General features: G+C 41.5%; 1 protein-coding gene across 3 annotated transcripts; it reads left to right on the top strand.

Annotated features, from left to right (window-relative positions):
* The first annotated feature begins 398 nt into the window (after nucleotides 1-398).
* Nucleotides 399-6,842, top strand: LOC121697195. 3 transcript variants are annotated; one of them, XM_042078604.1, is made up of 6 exons: nucleotides 399-929; nucleotides 1,155-1,271; nucleotides 2,714-2,970; nucleotides 3,791-4,009; nucleotides 5,403-5,621; nucleotides 6,442-6,842. In XM_042078604.1, exons 2-6 carry the CDS (start codon nucleotides 1,235-1,237, stop codon nucleotides 6,685-6,687), a joined length of 978 nt encoding a protein of 325 aa, XP_041934538.1. In that variant the 5' UTR covers nucleotides 399-929; nucleotides 1,155-1,234; the 3' UTR covers nucleotides 6,688-6,842. The 3 variants fall into 3 exon arrangements, with proteins under 3 accessions (XP_041934538.1, XP_041934536.1, XP_041934537.1); XM_042078602.1 differs by having other exon boundaries at nucleotides 1,112-1,271; XM_042078603.1 differs by lacking the exon at nucleotides 399-929 and having other exon boundaries at nucleotides 1,063-1,271.
* The last annotated feature ends 9,009 nt before the right edge of the window (nucleotides 6,843-15,851 follow it).

Raw genomic sequence — 15,851 nt, 5'->3', positions numbered from 1 at the left:
GGACATTAGTGTAATATGTGTTTTTTTTTTCATTTCCAACAGGAGAGGGCATTGTTTTCAAACTTGAGAGTTATCTCGCCACTTCAAAGAGTTTCTCACTGGTGGTGTGTTATACATATGGTTACCGGTAATCTTTCTCTGTGGTAAGAAAGATAATTCAGGACAGTTTTTCATGCTTTTATGTCCTTCTTACTGGTTAATGCTGATCACAAGGCTCACTATCTTATATATCTTCTATAGCACATTAGAGACCACTGCAAAAAGAGGGTAGGAAGTGTTATTGAATTAGCCAATCAGATGGGTTAATGCCACAGGAACACCTTTCTTAGGGTGGCAGGGTATATATAAGAACAACCAGCGATTCTAAAATATTTTTTGTGATATGTAGAGCATTAGAAAGGGGCAAGATGTTTTCTTCATTTTCTAAGTTCATCCTTCAGGTGGATATTGTGTTATCATGTGTTGTCCTTGCTGTAGTGGAAAAACTGATAGAAAAAGAGTTCATTTGTCCTTGCAACCCAGATAACAATTTAGTTTTCTGTGGGCTTGTGAGTAGTTCAGGTATCATAATTATCTGTCTTACTATGCTCATCCAATTCCATCATTACACAAAACTGCTGAAAAAGGAAAAAGAAGAAAACAAAGAAGAAGCTAAAGATGAAGAAAAGAAAAAAAAAAGAAGAAACATGAAAATATGTTACGCATGTATTGTTGTCTTGTCATGTTGTATCTCCATATTCACTTGGCTCACACTGTGGTACTCAGAGGGACACTACTATCTATGTCAGAAGAGCGATTTGGATGGTGTTTGGACAGCGTCTGACTCCTTGAAAGGAATGCCTACAAAGTGGTGCGAACCGGATCATAGTAACCAAACTCTACATAAAGAAGGAATAATTAAATCAACCAAGCTGTTCAATTATTCTCAGGTATGATATTGTAATGTTTGATAACAGGATGGGTCTAAATTATTATAATTATAATAATTATGATTCATTGCATTACATTTTACTTATACTTTAGATACAAGTGTCTGCTAACTATTTCCATAGTGTACTAAGAATGAGAAAATTCGAAAAGCGATTAACACATGCCAATCCATCTATTTCAGAGAGTGTCCATAGGGCTGTTTATTACCCTTGCTTTGTTGATAGTGGTCTACATCGTTTTGCTGATTTATGTGGGTTGGCAAAATGAAGAGAAGGATCAGCAGACAGAGAACAATGCAGAAAGAATGCCATTGAATCAACAGCAGTCAGACCAAAGTGAAGGTAAAACTGAAGGGGATACTAAAGAATATGATTGAAATTTAATAAATGGTAATGGTAGGGGTGTGCATGGGGAGGGGTGTTCATGACACTGTCACAGCCATGCCATGATACCTGTCATGAACAATAAGTGGTGGTTTTGAATGTTAAAGTTTCATTAATCTTGTTTTTTTAATGTCATTTTGACTGTCAAGTTGACCTTGTTTGGGATGTCTTCATTATATGACAACTTGACATTCACCAAGCTGACATAACCTTCTGACCACTTTGTCATGACAACATCACATTAACCAAGGTGGTATAACGTGTCAATGTCATGACAACTTGACATTAACCAAGACAGCATAAACTTACAAACTTTACGGTTTATTTATTCATTTAGCTGATGCTTTTGTGGTGCAAATGCTGTAATGTGTTTGGTGCCCACCTAGGGATTCAAAATCTGCAGGCTAAAGTTAAAGACCGTTTTTATTGGCCCGGATGGTTTAGGGATGTTCAGCAGTTTTGTAGAGCATGCCCAGACTGTGCCTCTCGGAAGTCTCAGGGGCCTTCTCCTAGAGCCACCATACATTTTGACCGCTAGAGTGCCTTGCCATGGATATTGGGTCCATTGCCTGAAGCCCCAAATAAAAATAAATGCATTTTAGTAGTGGGTGATTACTTGTTGTCAAAATAGACGGAAGCTTATGCGCTGCATTGGTGGCTCAGGTCCTGGTAGAACAGTGGGTGTCGGTTTGGGGCTCCACATAGCATCCAGTCTGACCAAGTCAGAAATGTTGAGTCCACAAACATTTGAGTCCAAATGTTGAGTCCACAAACTGGTTTGTCAACTGCTCTGTATCCATAAAACACAAACATCTCCCTACCATCCTGAATCTCATAGGATGGTTGAGAGGTTTAATCGCACCCTATTGTTCATGTTGCCATTGTTTGTGGAAGACAACCAGTGTAACTGGGATATATTGTTACCCTATGTTCTTATGGCCTATAGGAGCAGTGTTCACGCTTCTACTGGGTTCACACATATAAGGTATTGTTTGGGCGGGAGATAATTCTCTCTGTGGATGTGATGTGGGACACTTATCATAGGGAATGGTTCTCTGCAGTAACGGATTATGTGGTGGGGCTTACTGACATACTGTGTCTACAGTGGTTGGGGCGGTCAAAAGACATCAAGACCAGGCCTGAGGACAGCAGAAGGCTGTATTTGATGGCAAAGTCAACCATCAGTACTACACTGTTGGGGAGTTGGTGTGGGTCCAAAATAAAGCCAGGAAGGGTGGGGGGGGGGTTCAGTAAAAAAATGCAGAGCCGTTATAAAAGCCCATATAAATTGTTAGAATTCATTTCAAATGTGCTTTATAGGTTGGTTTTGCCTGAAGGGGGACCTGAAATGGTAGTACATTTTAACCGACTGAAACCTTTTGTCCCTCTGTCTGCTTCAGGGGAGTCATTGAGATCCCCATTGCCATACCCATTGCCACTCAGTCAGGGTACAGGGGGAATGCAGCCTGACGTGGACTGTGCTGCGAGGGATGTGTCACCAAGTGCATCGCCAGTTGCTGAACTGCAGCTGGAGGCAGCATCGGCTGTAACTGCTCCAGAGCAGCAAGCACTGGAGGCTCAACAGGAGGGGAATGGGGACTGGCATACCGAGCCAAGCCTTGAAACCGGAGTGCAGAACCCAGAGGGAGCCAGTGAGGTGGGGATGGGTGATGGTGCCCGATAGGGGTGTGAAGCGGAGCAATCATTCGTAGTTAGTTAATTAGACCTACGAGTTAGTATAAGAGAAATATAAGGTTGCTTGATGAGCAATTGCGTTATTACATTTGAATTCCTTCCTTGACAAGGCTATGGACCTACTTGGTGCCTATGGATCATCTGAGTTAAAAGGGAAATCAGGCGAGTTTCCATATAGATCGCCGCTTCTCGAGGAAACCGGGTGCTGTCGGTACGAAAAAACCAAAAGCTCAAGTTTCTACAGTCAGCAGCTAATGTAGCCAGGCAGCTACAGCGCTACACTCTGTGGTATGTGAATGAGAGCTCATGGACATGCCCCCAGAGTGTAACGCAGTAAGCCGCCTGGCTGCGATAGCTGCTGACTGTGGCTACTTGAGCTAGGTAAAACCGATTGTTTTTGTTTTTTTGTACCGACAGCACTCAGTGACTTTGAGAAATGGAGATCTATGTGAAGACTTGCCGGATTTCTCCTTTAAGGAAAAGATAAATACTTTGAATGGGCCTATATCTCATCACAAGATCTAGCCTAAAAGTGGGAGCCAACAATTCATCTGGCACGAATAGCACAATGTTCAGTAGCCTTCAATGACGTTCATGAATTTCAAAACATAGCTTACACCTTTAAGGATGTATCCATAGCTAGTTGCTTGAGCCGCCAAGAACTGACATTGCTTTAAAGGGTTCCTACAGGAATAAATGGTATGGTATGCACACCTACGTAGTTTACCTTGCTCTTGCCTTTCTGAAATAACTCTGACCCACCTTCTTTGTCGCCATCCCAGGCCAGTCAGGGTTCAGGGGGAATGCAGCCTGACGTGGACAGTGCTGCGAGGGATGTGTCACCAAGTGCATCGCCAGTTGCTGAACTGCAGCTGGAGGCGGAATCAGCTGTAGCTGTTCCAGAGCAGCAAGCACTGGAGGCTCAACAGGAGGGGAATGGGGACGGGCATACCGAGCCAAGCCTTGAAACCGGAGTGCAGAACCCAGAGGGAGCCAGTGAGGTGGGGATGGGTGATGGTGCCCGATAGGGGTGTGAAGCGGAGCAATCATTCACATTTGTATTTGTATCTGTATTTGGATAGAACCAGGAAATGAGCGGGGCTTAAACTGGAAGTGCGTTCAAATTATGTTGAAATTTAAAAAAACAAAACTCATTTAGCAAATAACTACACAAATGATCAAATGTCTGGTGTAATATCTGCTTTATAGTATGAATTAATTCAATTATTAACAAAAAATAAATGATTACATAGTTAATCACTATCCATTAAATATAAAATTAGTTAGTTAATTAGACCTACGACATAAGTATAACAGAAATATAAGGTTGCTTGATGAGCAATTGCATCATTACATTTGAATTCCTTCCTTGAAAAGGCTATGGGCCTAGACTACTTGGTGCCTATGGATCATCTGAGTTAAAAGGAAAATCCGGCGAGTTTCCATATAGATCTCTACCCTGGAAATCCAGAGTTCTCGCGAGAGCACAATGGAATTGTCTCTGTGAGACACTCTGGCAAAGAGCAATGATGCATGTTACTTTTTCCCCTTGCATTCCGGGGAACCAGCTAAACTGGTGAAGATAGCGCTGCAACGTTGGAGGACAGTACACATTGTTTGTAGTGTTATCCGATTGTGTCGAAGTCCGAAATCATTCAGAGTAAACATGGTCTAGTGTTATCCAATTGCGTGCAGTGAGATTTTTAAATGCATGCTTGTTGCCGCCCCTCGAGTTGGGCCATTACATTGCTCTTTGCCAGACCCTTAATCTTTCTAGATGATCAGGGTCTGGATTTTCCAGGCCAATAGATCTCCGCTTCTCGAGGACACCGGGTGCTGTCGGTACGAAAAAAACGAAAGCTCAAGTTTCTACAGTCAGCAGCTAATGTAGCCAGACAGCTACAGCGCTACACTCTGTGGTATGTAAATGAGTGCTCATGGACATGCCCCCAGAGTGTAGCGCAGTAAGCTGCTGACTGTGGCTACTTGAGCTAGGTAAAACCGATTGTTTTCATTTTTTTGTACCGATAGCACTCAGTGACTTTGAGAAATGGAGATCTATGTGAAGACTTGCCGGATTTCTCCTTTAAGGAAAAGATAAATACTTTGAATGGGCCTATATCTCATCACAAGATCTAGCCTAAAAGTGGGAGCCAACAATTCATCTGGCACGAATAGCACAATGTTCAGTAGCCTTCAATGACGTTCATGAATTTCAAAACATAGCTTACACCTTTAAGGATGTATACATAGCTAGTTGCTTGAGCCGCCAAGAACTGACATTGCTTTAAAGGGTTCCTACAGGAATAAATGGTATGGTATGCACACCTACGTAGTTTACCTTGCTCTTGCCTTTCTGAAATAACTGACCCACCTGCTTTGACGCCATTCCAGGCCAGTCAGGGTACAGGGGGAATGCAGCCTGACGTGGACTGTGCTGCGAGGGATGTGGCACCAAGTGCATCGCCAGTTGCTGAACTGCAGCTGGAGGCGGCATCGGCTGTAGCTGTTCCAGAGCAGCAAGCACTGGAGGCTCAACAGGAGGGGAATGGGGACTGGCATACCGAGCCAAGCCTTGAAACCGGAGTGCAGAACCCAGAGGGAGCCAGTGAGGTGGGGATGGGTGATGGTGCCCGATAGGGGTGTGAAGCGGAGCAATCATTCGTAGTTAGTTAATTAGACCTACGAGTTAGTATAAGAGAAATATAAGGTTGCTTGATGAGCAATTGCGTTATTACATTTGAATTCCTTCCTTGACAAGGCTATGGACCTACTTGGTGCCTATGGATCATCTGAGTTAAAAGGGAAATCAGGCGAGTTTCCATATAGATCTCCGCTTCTCGAGGAAACCGGGTGCTGTCGGTACGAAAAAACCAAAAGCTCAAGTTTCTACAGTCAGCAGCTAATGTAGCCAGGCAGCTACAGCGCTACACTCTGTGGTATGTGAATGAGAGCTCATGGACATGCCCCCAGAGTGTAACGCAGTAAGCTGCCTGGCTGCGATAGCTGCTGACTGTGGCTACTTGAGCTAGGTAAAACCGATTGTTTTTGTTTTTTTGTACCGACAGCACTCAGTGACTTTGAGAAATGGAGATCTATGTGAAGACTTGCCGGATTTCTCCTTTAAGGAAAAGATAAATACTTTGAATGGGCCTATATCTCATCACAAGATCTAGCCTAAAAGTGGGAGCCAACAATTCATCTGGCACGAATAGCACAATGTTCAGTAGCCTTCAATGACGTTCATGAATTTCAAAACATAGCTTACACCTTTAAGGATGTATACATAGCTAGTTGCTTGAGCCGCCAAGAACTGACATTGCTTCAAAGGGTTCCTACAGGAATAAATGGTATGGTATGCACACCTACGTAGTTTACCTTGCTCTTGCCTTTCTGAAATAACTCTGACCCACCTTCTTTGTCGCCATCCCAGGCCAGTCAGGGTACAGGGGGAATGCAGCCTGACGTGGACAGTGCTGCGAGGGATGTGTCACCAAGTGCATCGCCAGTTGCTGAACTGCAGCTGGAGGCGGCATCGGCTGTAGCTGTTCCAGAGCAGCAAGCACTGGAGGCTCAACAGGAGGGGAATGGGGACTGGCATACCGAGCCAAGCCTTGAAACCGGAGTGCAGAACCCAGAGGGAGCCAGTGAGGTGGGGATGGGTGATGGTGCCCGATAGGGGTGTGAAGCGGAGCAATCATTCACATTTGTATTTGTATCTGTATTTGGATAGAACCAGGAAATGAGCGGGGCTTAAACCGGAAGTGCGTTCAAATTATGTTGAAATTTAAAAAAACAAAACCCATTTAGGAAATAACTACACAAATGATAAAATGTCTGGTGTAATATCTGCTTTATAGTATGAATTAATTCAATTATTAACAAAAAATAAATGATTACATAGTTAATCACTATCCATTAAATATAAAATTAGTTAGTTAATTAGACCTACGAGATAAGTAGAAGAGAAATATAAGGTTGTTGATGAGCAATTGCGTTATTACATTTGAATTCCTTCCTTGACAAGGCTACTTGGTGCCTATGGATCATCTGAGTTAAAAGGGAAATCCGGTGAGTTTCCATATAGATCTCCGCTTCATGAGGACACCGGGTGCTGTCGGTACGAAAAAAAAACGAAAGTTTGAGTTTCTACAGTCAGCAGCTAATGCAGCCAGGCAGCTACAGCACTACACTCTGTGGTATGTAAATGAGAGCTCATGGATATGCCCCCAGAGTGTAGCGCAGCAAGCTGCCTGGTTGTAGCAACTCGAGCTAGATAAAACCGATTGTTTTGTTTTTTTTGTACCGATAGCACTCGGTGACTTTGAGAAACAGAGATCTATGTGAAAAACTCGCCGGATTTCTCCTTTAAAGGTTGTATCAGTGATTGCAGGCCCAAAAAAGGCCCAAACATAAATGATCACATTCATCTAATCTTTCCTAACGATTCGCTAGCTGCCCGCCCCATAAGCAGGCCGTAAAAAAACAAGTCTCTGTAGGCAGCCTAGGCTCTGAGATCTGCACACAAAAACAAATGCTATCAACAAGTGTTGTCAACCACTCAAAGGCAAAATAAAGTGTTCCAACCAATAACCGACGAGATGTGTGTTCAGGAGAGTTGCACAAAAGGGAGGGGGAGGGGGTAGCGAGCTAGCTCTCTGTTTTGTTTCAACATCAACAAAAGTGACATTACCCTGCCATCGCTGATACAACCTTTAAGGAAAAGAGAAATATTTTGGATAGACCTATACATACCTGTCAACATTTAGCTTTCCAAAAATGGGAGATTTTTTTTTCGAGGGGGGGGGGTCAGTGTTTATACCGGATCTGTGTTTGCATATTTAATACGTTTCATACACGTGTTTCAACACTGCATTTCGGTCGTTGCTTTTACCTTACCATTACCTTACGCATGCCAGTTATGTATCCCTCAGCTGCCTGCCTGCAGCCTACTTCCAAAACTCCAAAGCTGCTTGCTGTCAGATTTGGTTCCGAGGGCACAAGTTCAGTGTATCAACACCACTCAATAACAGTTTATGTGATGTGTTAATCAATTAAATTCCCAACAATTTCACAACAGCTAGTTCTGGAGTAGGCCATTCAACTAGCCTGCTTGCTTACGACGAGACTCAGGCTGCGCAGTCGGCACCCGCTTCCTTATTTGGGTTTTGGGTTGCCAGGTTTTAGCCTATGACAAAACGGTTGAAATTGAAACTAAGTGATCGTGTATGTGTAGGGTGTATTTCATACACAATCTGGCAACCTGAATGGATCAATGATTTTAAAATGAAGTTTGATGGCCATGCAAATTACGGGAGTTTTCCGGGAGAAATAACAAAACGGGAGGGTGCTGGGAGATGACCTTGAAATACGGGAGAAACCCGGGAAAAACGGGAGTGTTGACAGGTATGGACCTATATTTCAGAGATCTAGCCTGAAAGTGGCAGCCAACAATTCATCTGGCAAGAATAGCACAATGTTCAGTAGCCTTCATGGATGTTCATGAATTAGCTTACATCCATGAACATAGCTTACATCTTTAAGGATGCATGCATAACTAGTTGCTTGAGCCACCAAGAACTGACATTGCTTTAAAGGGTTCCTGCGGGAATAAATGGTATGGTACACACACCTATCTTACCTTGTTCTTGCCCTTCTGAAATAACTCCAAGCTTTGCTGCCTCTATTCTTTCTGTTTTAGATAGTGCCAGTTCAGACCTCCATGGGGCCCTAAGCAAAATCCTGCTAAGGGGCCCTCCTACCTGAACTCTGAGGGCCAAAATGTAACCACAGCACAGTCTTGTTCTCGTTGCTACGATACACAGGACTCATAGTGAATTGACAACCAATTAAAATTACACATTTTCCGTAGGCTACAGAAGAAGCAATGCATTTTTTTTTCGCGCTGAGCTTACAGTAAATGGCGGAAAGAAACAAACAAGGAAATTTTGATCACGCCATTATTCTCCAAACAAATGGCTTCGGGGTCTAGTTTAAACATACCCTTCTCATCTCCGTACGTGTAGTTAGTCGGTCTGATTCACCCACTGCTAGCCCATCTTAGCACAGGTGCCTCAAAGTGGCTGGCTTAAATAGCCTGCACATTCCCAAAAGTGACAAAATAATTCCAACATTTTTCTATTTATATTCTGTGATTTGTATTGGTTTGTGTACAAATAACAATGTCAAATGAGACACAGCCATTTTGTAAACATATACTGTACATACTTGGATCTATGTTTTCATTCAGGGAAATCACTGCTCCTTGGGGTTTAAAGAAGTAACACCAGAGCTTTGCTGCCTACAAATCACTCCATCCAAGTAGCAGTGCTTCGCCTGAATGTGAGCATACTAGTAACAAGTATGTATAAGCTTTGGCTGTGTCTCATTTGACATTGTTATTTGTACACATTGTAACTATACAAATCATGTATAAATATAGAAAACAATGCACACCCTCCGAGGTGCTGGCAAGGGAAAATAAACTAAGAAAAAACTTGGTCGCCGCACACTCTATCTCTTAATTCTTTTATTCCAACGTTTCGGCCTGTCAGCCTTTGTCAAGTCTTAACTATACAAATCACAGCATGTAAATAGGAAAATGTTGGAGTTCTTTTGTCACTATTGGGAGGTGTTAAATTGAAAATTTAAATTTTCAATTTAATTTCTCTTATAGAGCACCAAAACATTGCACATGATAATGCATGAATCCTATTTAGTGTCAGAAAGTTAAAATAGTCCAGTGTAGGAAATGAATTGCCCAGGGGGATTAGGAGTTGTCATAGGGCAAGTAGTGGGTCGCTAGGCTGCGTGGGCCAGGAATCCAAGCAGGGTGACAGCAACAGGTGATGATAGGGCAGTCGTAAGGATGGGACTTCAGGTGAGATGAGGGCCTTAAGTGTTCTGAAAGCCAGTTTAAGAACACTAGGGCTAAGGATATTTTTGACTGTGACTGTGGTTTGTGAGGAAGTATAAAAGTATCCTCTCTACTCCCAATTACACATCTGGTAAACCTGTCAATTACAGTTTTTTCTCCACTCCCTGGAAGTCAGCAGTGATAACTCCTGTTTTTAAGGCTGGTGATATAACTGACATTATCAACTACAGACCCATCAGTATACTTCCGATAATCTCCAAAGTAACTGAAAGGATAGTGTGTGACCATTTGATAGCCCACTTAAAGCAAGGCCATTTTCCACTGCATTCTATGCAATTTGGATTTAGAGAATATCATTCAACAGAGACTGCAAACTGCTATTTTATTGAACAAATTAAATCCAGTCTTGATAATGGAGGTATTGTAGGTGCTGTTTTCCTCGATTTAAAGGAACTGTATGTAAGAAATGTATTTCAATTAAATCATAAAATCATAAAATGGCCCTGATATGTCACTAGACATTAAGAAATCATGTTAATTTCAAAAACTTATATCACTAACAATAGTAGTCCGGCCAGGATATTGTCATATAAAAAGTGAAGTTGCAGCCCTCAACTGATGTTGATGTTCTGTTTTGTCATGTCATGTTGTGTTTTGGCCTGATGTGCCACGCTCCACCTATGTACTAATCACAAAGTCAGTAGTGTTTCGGCATCCGGGTAGCCAGCTCTGCCAGTCAGGGGGGAGGGGGAGGGGATGCACCGCTCTACAGTAATTTTAAAATGATTGCAGTACCAGTTATGGCCACAATCTTACATATGGTACCTTAAAAAAAAACGTTTGACACTGTAAATCATAAAGTTCTGTTGTCTAAGTTGTCAAAGTTTAACTTATCGTCTAAAGCTCTAACATGGATGGAGTCTTATTTAGATTTAAGAAAGCAGTGCACTAGAATTAAGAATGCATGCTCTTCTTTTGCTAATAGTACCATTGGAGTCCAACAGGGATCAATTGTAGGTCCAATCTTATTTAGCTTATATAGTAATGACCTGCCTTTGATTTGCCCAGAAGTCCAAATACAAATGTATGCAGACGACACAGTTATCTACACACATGCTGAGGATAGAAAACAGGCTGCATCAAAACTCACTGCAGTACTACACAAAGTGTCAGACTGGCTAACTAGCAACTGTCTGACTCTTAATGTCAGTAAAACAGTTGGTATGTACTTCTCCAACAAGAGAAATGCACAGCAACAACCTGACATTTTTGTCAAAGGACAGGAGATTACAATTGTTGATAACCACCACCACTCAATCAATGTGTGTCACTCTGCAGGGACAATGTTAGAGTATCCAGGGCCTCAATGAGAGGCGATTGTTCCACTAAATATAGGAAAACCGCTTTTGGGCAATCAGCATTCTCATTCCAAGCTACTGGAAAATGGAACTCAGTTCCACTACATATTAGGAATGTGCAACTCTGAACAGTTTTAAAACTTCTTTGAAGACTTGGCTGAAAGAGAATCAATCATGCGATCATTGAAACTGTATATAGAACACCAAATGTATTATTCAATTTGTATGATGCTATATCTGTAATGTTGTTGTTGTTGTCTTGTTGCTGATACTGCCTGTAATGTTTTGTATGTATTTTACTGTCTTTTTAACTCCTGCCCAGGGACCACAGATGCAAATTAGCTAACTAGCTCACTCTGGTATTGAACTAGTTCTGTACATGGTCCCTGTCAACTAAAGTAATAAACTAAAACTAAAACTAAACACAATGATGGCTGATGGTTAATATCAATAAGTATATAAATGGTACTATAGTGTTATACCATAGAGAGAAAAGGCAAGAGAGGGAGAGTTGAGAGAGAGAGAGGGAGGGGGAGAGAGGTATGGCGTGACACATGAAAAGTCCATGACAGCACTATGCTGTAGCATCATAACTAAGGCATGGTGAAGGGTAGTCAACACCAGCGCCGGTATGGTCAGTATCAGTGCCAGTCACACGAGGAAACAGCAGGGTGGCCCATTCCAAAAAACCCTGAGGTGGTTGAAGTTCCACACTGCACCATACCTAAATATGGGAAGCCCTGAAGAGGTATGTTTTAAGTCTAGACTTAAAAATAAGTAAGGTGTCTGCTAATCAAATTGAGAGAGGGAGATTATTCCAGAGGAGGGGTGCGCGGTAGCAGAAAGCTCTGCCTCCTACTGTAGTTTTTGAAATTCTTGGGATTACAAAAAGTCCAGTATTCTGTGATCGTAGCAGTCTAGGTGGGTTATATGGGGCTAGGAGATCTTTAATATATTCAGGTGCCCAGCCATTTAAGGCTTTGTATGTTAGAAGTAATATTTTGAAGTCATGTGACGTTTAACAGGTTGCCAGTGTAAAGATGCTAGGATGGGGGAAATAATATGTTCATATTTTTTGGTCCTAGTGAGTGTGCGAGCAGCTGCATTTTCTATAAGATGTAAGCTCTTTAGACAGGTGTTATTGCAGCCAGCATATAGAGCATTGCAATAGTCTATCCCTGAAGTGACAAAAGCATGGAATATTTTTTTCGGCATCTAGTAAGGATAAGGACTTCCTTATCTTTGAAATGTTCCTTAAATGGTAAAATTAAGTTTTGGTGATCTGTTTTATGTGATTATTTAGTGATAGGTCCTGGTTAATTATAGTCAGCCGCAAATATGGTTTGACCCCAAAAAAATTCTAACAAAAGGTTTCTCAGTGGTTTATAGTAGTATCAGATGTACTTAAAAACATACTAAAAGTTTACCAAAGTTTGACTCCAAGAAAGGCCCCATTTTCAGAATGGCCGCCATCAGGTCCTTAAAATGACCATTACTCCTTTGTATTCCTCCTAGACCAGGAATAATGGTACATGAATGGTACCTGGTACATGTTTTGGCCATGTAACATTCTAATTAGCATATTTGCATGATAGATAAGTGATTACAAGTACCATTATATATTAAAGCAATTGGTTATAACTATATTTATGCAAAAAATAAGTACATTTCCCTTAAGTCACTGCATATTTCTCCTTTCTCAAATCGTTTTACCAAGTGTTGGTGGTTTCTGTGGTTCATAACCATTCTTTTGATATACTCAATCAATACTTTTCTTATTTATACATATCTTTTTCTGTTTTCTTTAGTTGTTTCCTCTTATTCTGGTTTATCTTTTATACTTTTTTGCACTGTGACCTTCACTAGATTTACCATTAGTCGTCACACTCTTCCTCCCATAGAGGTTGATTATAGTGATTCTCGCAATTCCCAACTTGACATGCTCCACAAGCAGGCATGCATGGTAGTCCATATGCCCTGCAACTGCACCGTTGTGTTCGGCAGGCAGACGTGCAAATGCAGTGGATCATCTGCTTTCTGGGGCAGCAGTCTTACTAGTCATAACTGGCAGGACCCAATTGTCCACTAGTTTCCATCCCCAATCCACTGTGTTCATGTCACCTTCCTTTCCAATCCACACCATGATCTGGAAATAAAACCTTTGGCAGTGACATTTGGTTGAGGACTCAGTTGGAGGCAGAAGTTCTGGGGTAACAATTTTCTTGCTAGACAGGTTGTAGCGCAAAGAGGCAAGTAGAGAACAGTAGGCCTAAGATGTAAACCAACAATAGTAAACTATTACTAGCCTATAACCACAAACCGTTATTATATGGCCTACAATAAAGTAAACTGGTGAAATCAGTTCCTGTCATGGGTGACTGTAGTTCTTCAGAGCCCTATTTTTACTACCCCTGCTGTCTGTACCACGTCCATTACAGACACGATCATCAATAAGCATGGCATGCTTAGTGGACACCATCGTATACACGCAAAAACGCACCTCCATTCACAGACGCACCGTGACAATCACTGTCAATAGTCGATCATAATCTCCAAAAGGCAGATATTCTCCTTCAGAATCAGATTAGGTGAATAGCATAGCCTACCCAAGACTTCATCACACGTGAACGTTTTTTCAACATTTGTTGTCAGCCTATTTCTACTTCAATTTGTGCAAAATTGTGGCCTGCATCGCTTCCGCGTCATTACAAACAAATGCACCTCTTTGTGTTTCTCGCGTATATTAGTATTTCCTGAAAACTTTGTGCAGCAAATTTGGGCTTGAATCAAAGCTCTGGATGTCTAGCAACTAGTGGAGGAGAGTACAAATAGGATTTGTCACCGTACTTGGAGCTATCGTCTATTTTAACCAGTGTTGTTGTTTGTCGCAATTAAAAAAAAAAAAAAAACCCTCAAGAGCCGAATTACATTATTATTTTGACATTAGGTCGCGGGAATTGGCCCGCGGGCCGGGAGTTTGAGACCCCTGATTTAACTATTCAGCCATTGCAACTGTTAGTTGACATCAACTATAACTCCCGCCAACTGTTTCCTCTGCCCACAACTGTTTCAAAATAAAAGTCCTCACTACAACAATTCCCTATTAAATAATTTAACAATTTAAACTATTCAACTATTTAACTGTTCAGCCATTTCAACTCTCAGTTGTCATCAACTATGACTCCCGCCAACTGTTTCCTCTGCCCACAACTGTTTCCAAATAAAAGTTTGTTTTGCATTTTATGTTAATGTATGTTTTGCTTTTTCATGCACTGGTAATTCCTCGAAATTACATTTTCTAGTTTGCACTTTGCGATTAAACCCTTAGCGATCTGACTCCGTAGTGAGGATCAAGTTTTATCAACTTGATAAAAATGGCAATCCCAAATTCCTTTACCTCTTCCAACACATCCAGTGATAATCAAAAAATCTTTTTTTTCCTACACTGGATTGCCATTAACTCCTTCTTCTGGAGCAAACCGGCAGTCAACCTCCCTGGGTCCACACAGAACTTTCCTTCTCAAATTACTCACTTCACTCAGTGATTTCCTCTCAGTTACAATGTCACAAATCCAATAGTCTGGAATACCATCAATTCAGCTTGAATAGATTCTTCACCGTTGCCCCCGTTTCCAACAACCATTTATTTCCTCCATCCCGTTCCGACCCTTCGTTTCGTCTCTGGTCTACTAACGGTCTCTTCATGTATTTTCAAATTAGACACTTTGTGCAGAAGCTATTTCCCAACTTCCCTGAACATCCCCCTGAGTCAAAAATGTACTCTCTCCTATCCCTCAACTCGAGTCAAAGATGCCTCATCTCTACTATTCATAGCTTCTTGGATACTTTACACACAGACCCTACCAAAGCCTTGAAAAACATGTGGGAACAGGACCTGGCCATTTCAATTTCAGAGACACAGTGGGAGCATATGCTTGACCTGGTTCACTCTTCCTCCATGTGTGCTAGGCATGGCCTGTTGCAATGCAAGATCTTGTATAGAGCACACCTTACTCATGCTAAGTTAGCCAGGATATACCCTGATAGAAGTGGTGCTTGTAATAGGTGCAAGGGGTCACCAGCCGATCTGGTGCGTATGCTTTGGTCTTGCCCGAGATATTCCAAAACTTTGGGAGTGCCCTTAACTGTCTTTGCACTTATTTCCCACATCTGTAGTGTTGAAATTTTAGCTTTAAGAATTCTTGCAGTAGAAAGTTTCATCATAATAACATCCTGAAAGTAAAACAGCCATTTTTTAACAGGAAGTGTATGTGGCGGTATCCACCTCTGCACAATTAGTTTCTTTGCTAAAGCCTGCAAGGCAGACTTTATGCTGTTTTTCTGTAAACTTAATTTGTGAGTCATCATTAAGCAATAACAGTCTAGGTTGTAAAGGAATATCCATTTCCAATAACTCTGACAAGTGGACACCCTTTCTAGTTTACATAGCATCTATTGCTATTAGCCCTGAGAACATTTGAGCTGGCGGAACTCCCTCACAAGCATTAGTCTTTATCTAATCTTTATTATTTTTAACATTTTATTATTGCCTGTGTTATATTAATTAGTTATTTTGTTGATTGGTATTATATATTTTGTTGTTGTTTA

This window comes from Alosa sapidissima, chromosome 22 (assembly GCF_018492685.1).
Source record: "Alosa sapidissima isolate fAloSap1 chromosome 22, fAloSap1.pri, whole genome shotgun sequence".
NCBI classification, from domain to species: Eukaryota; Metazoa; Chordata; class Actinopteri; order Clupeiformes; family Clupeidae; genus Alosa; species Alosa sapidissima.
Note: the sequence above shows the minus strand (reverse complement) of the source record. Positions and strands in the feature narration are given on the sequence as shown.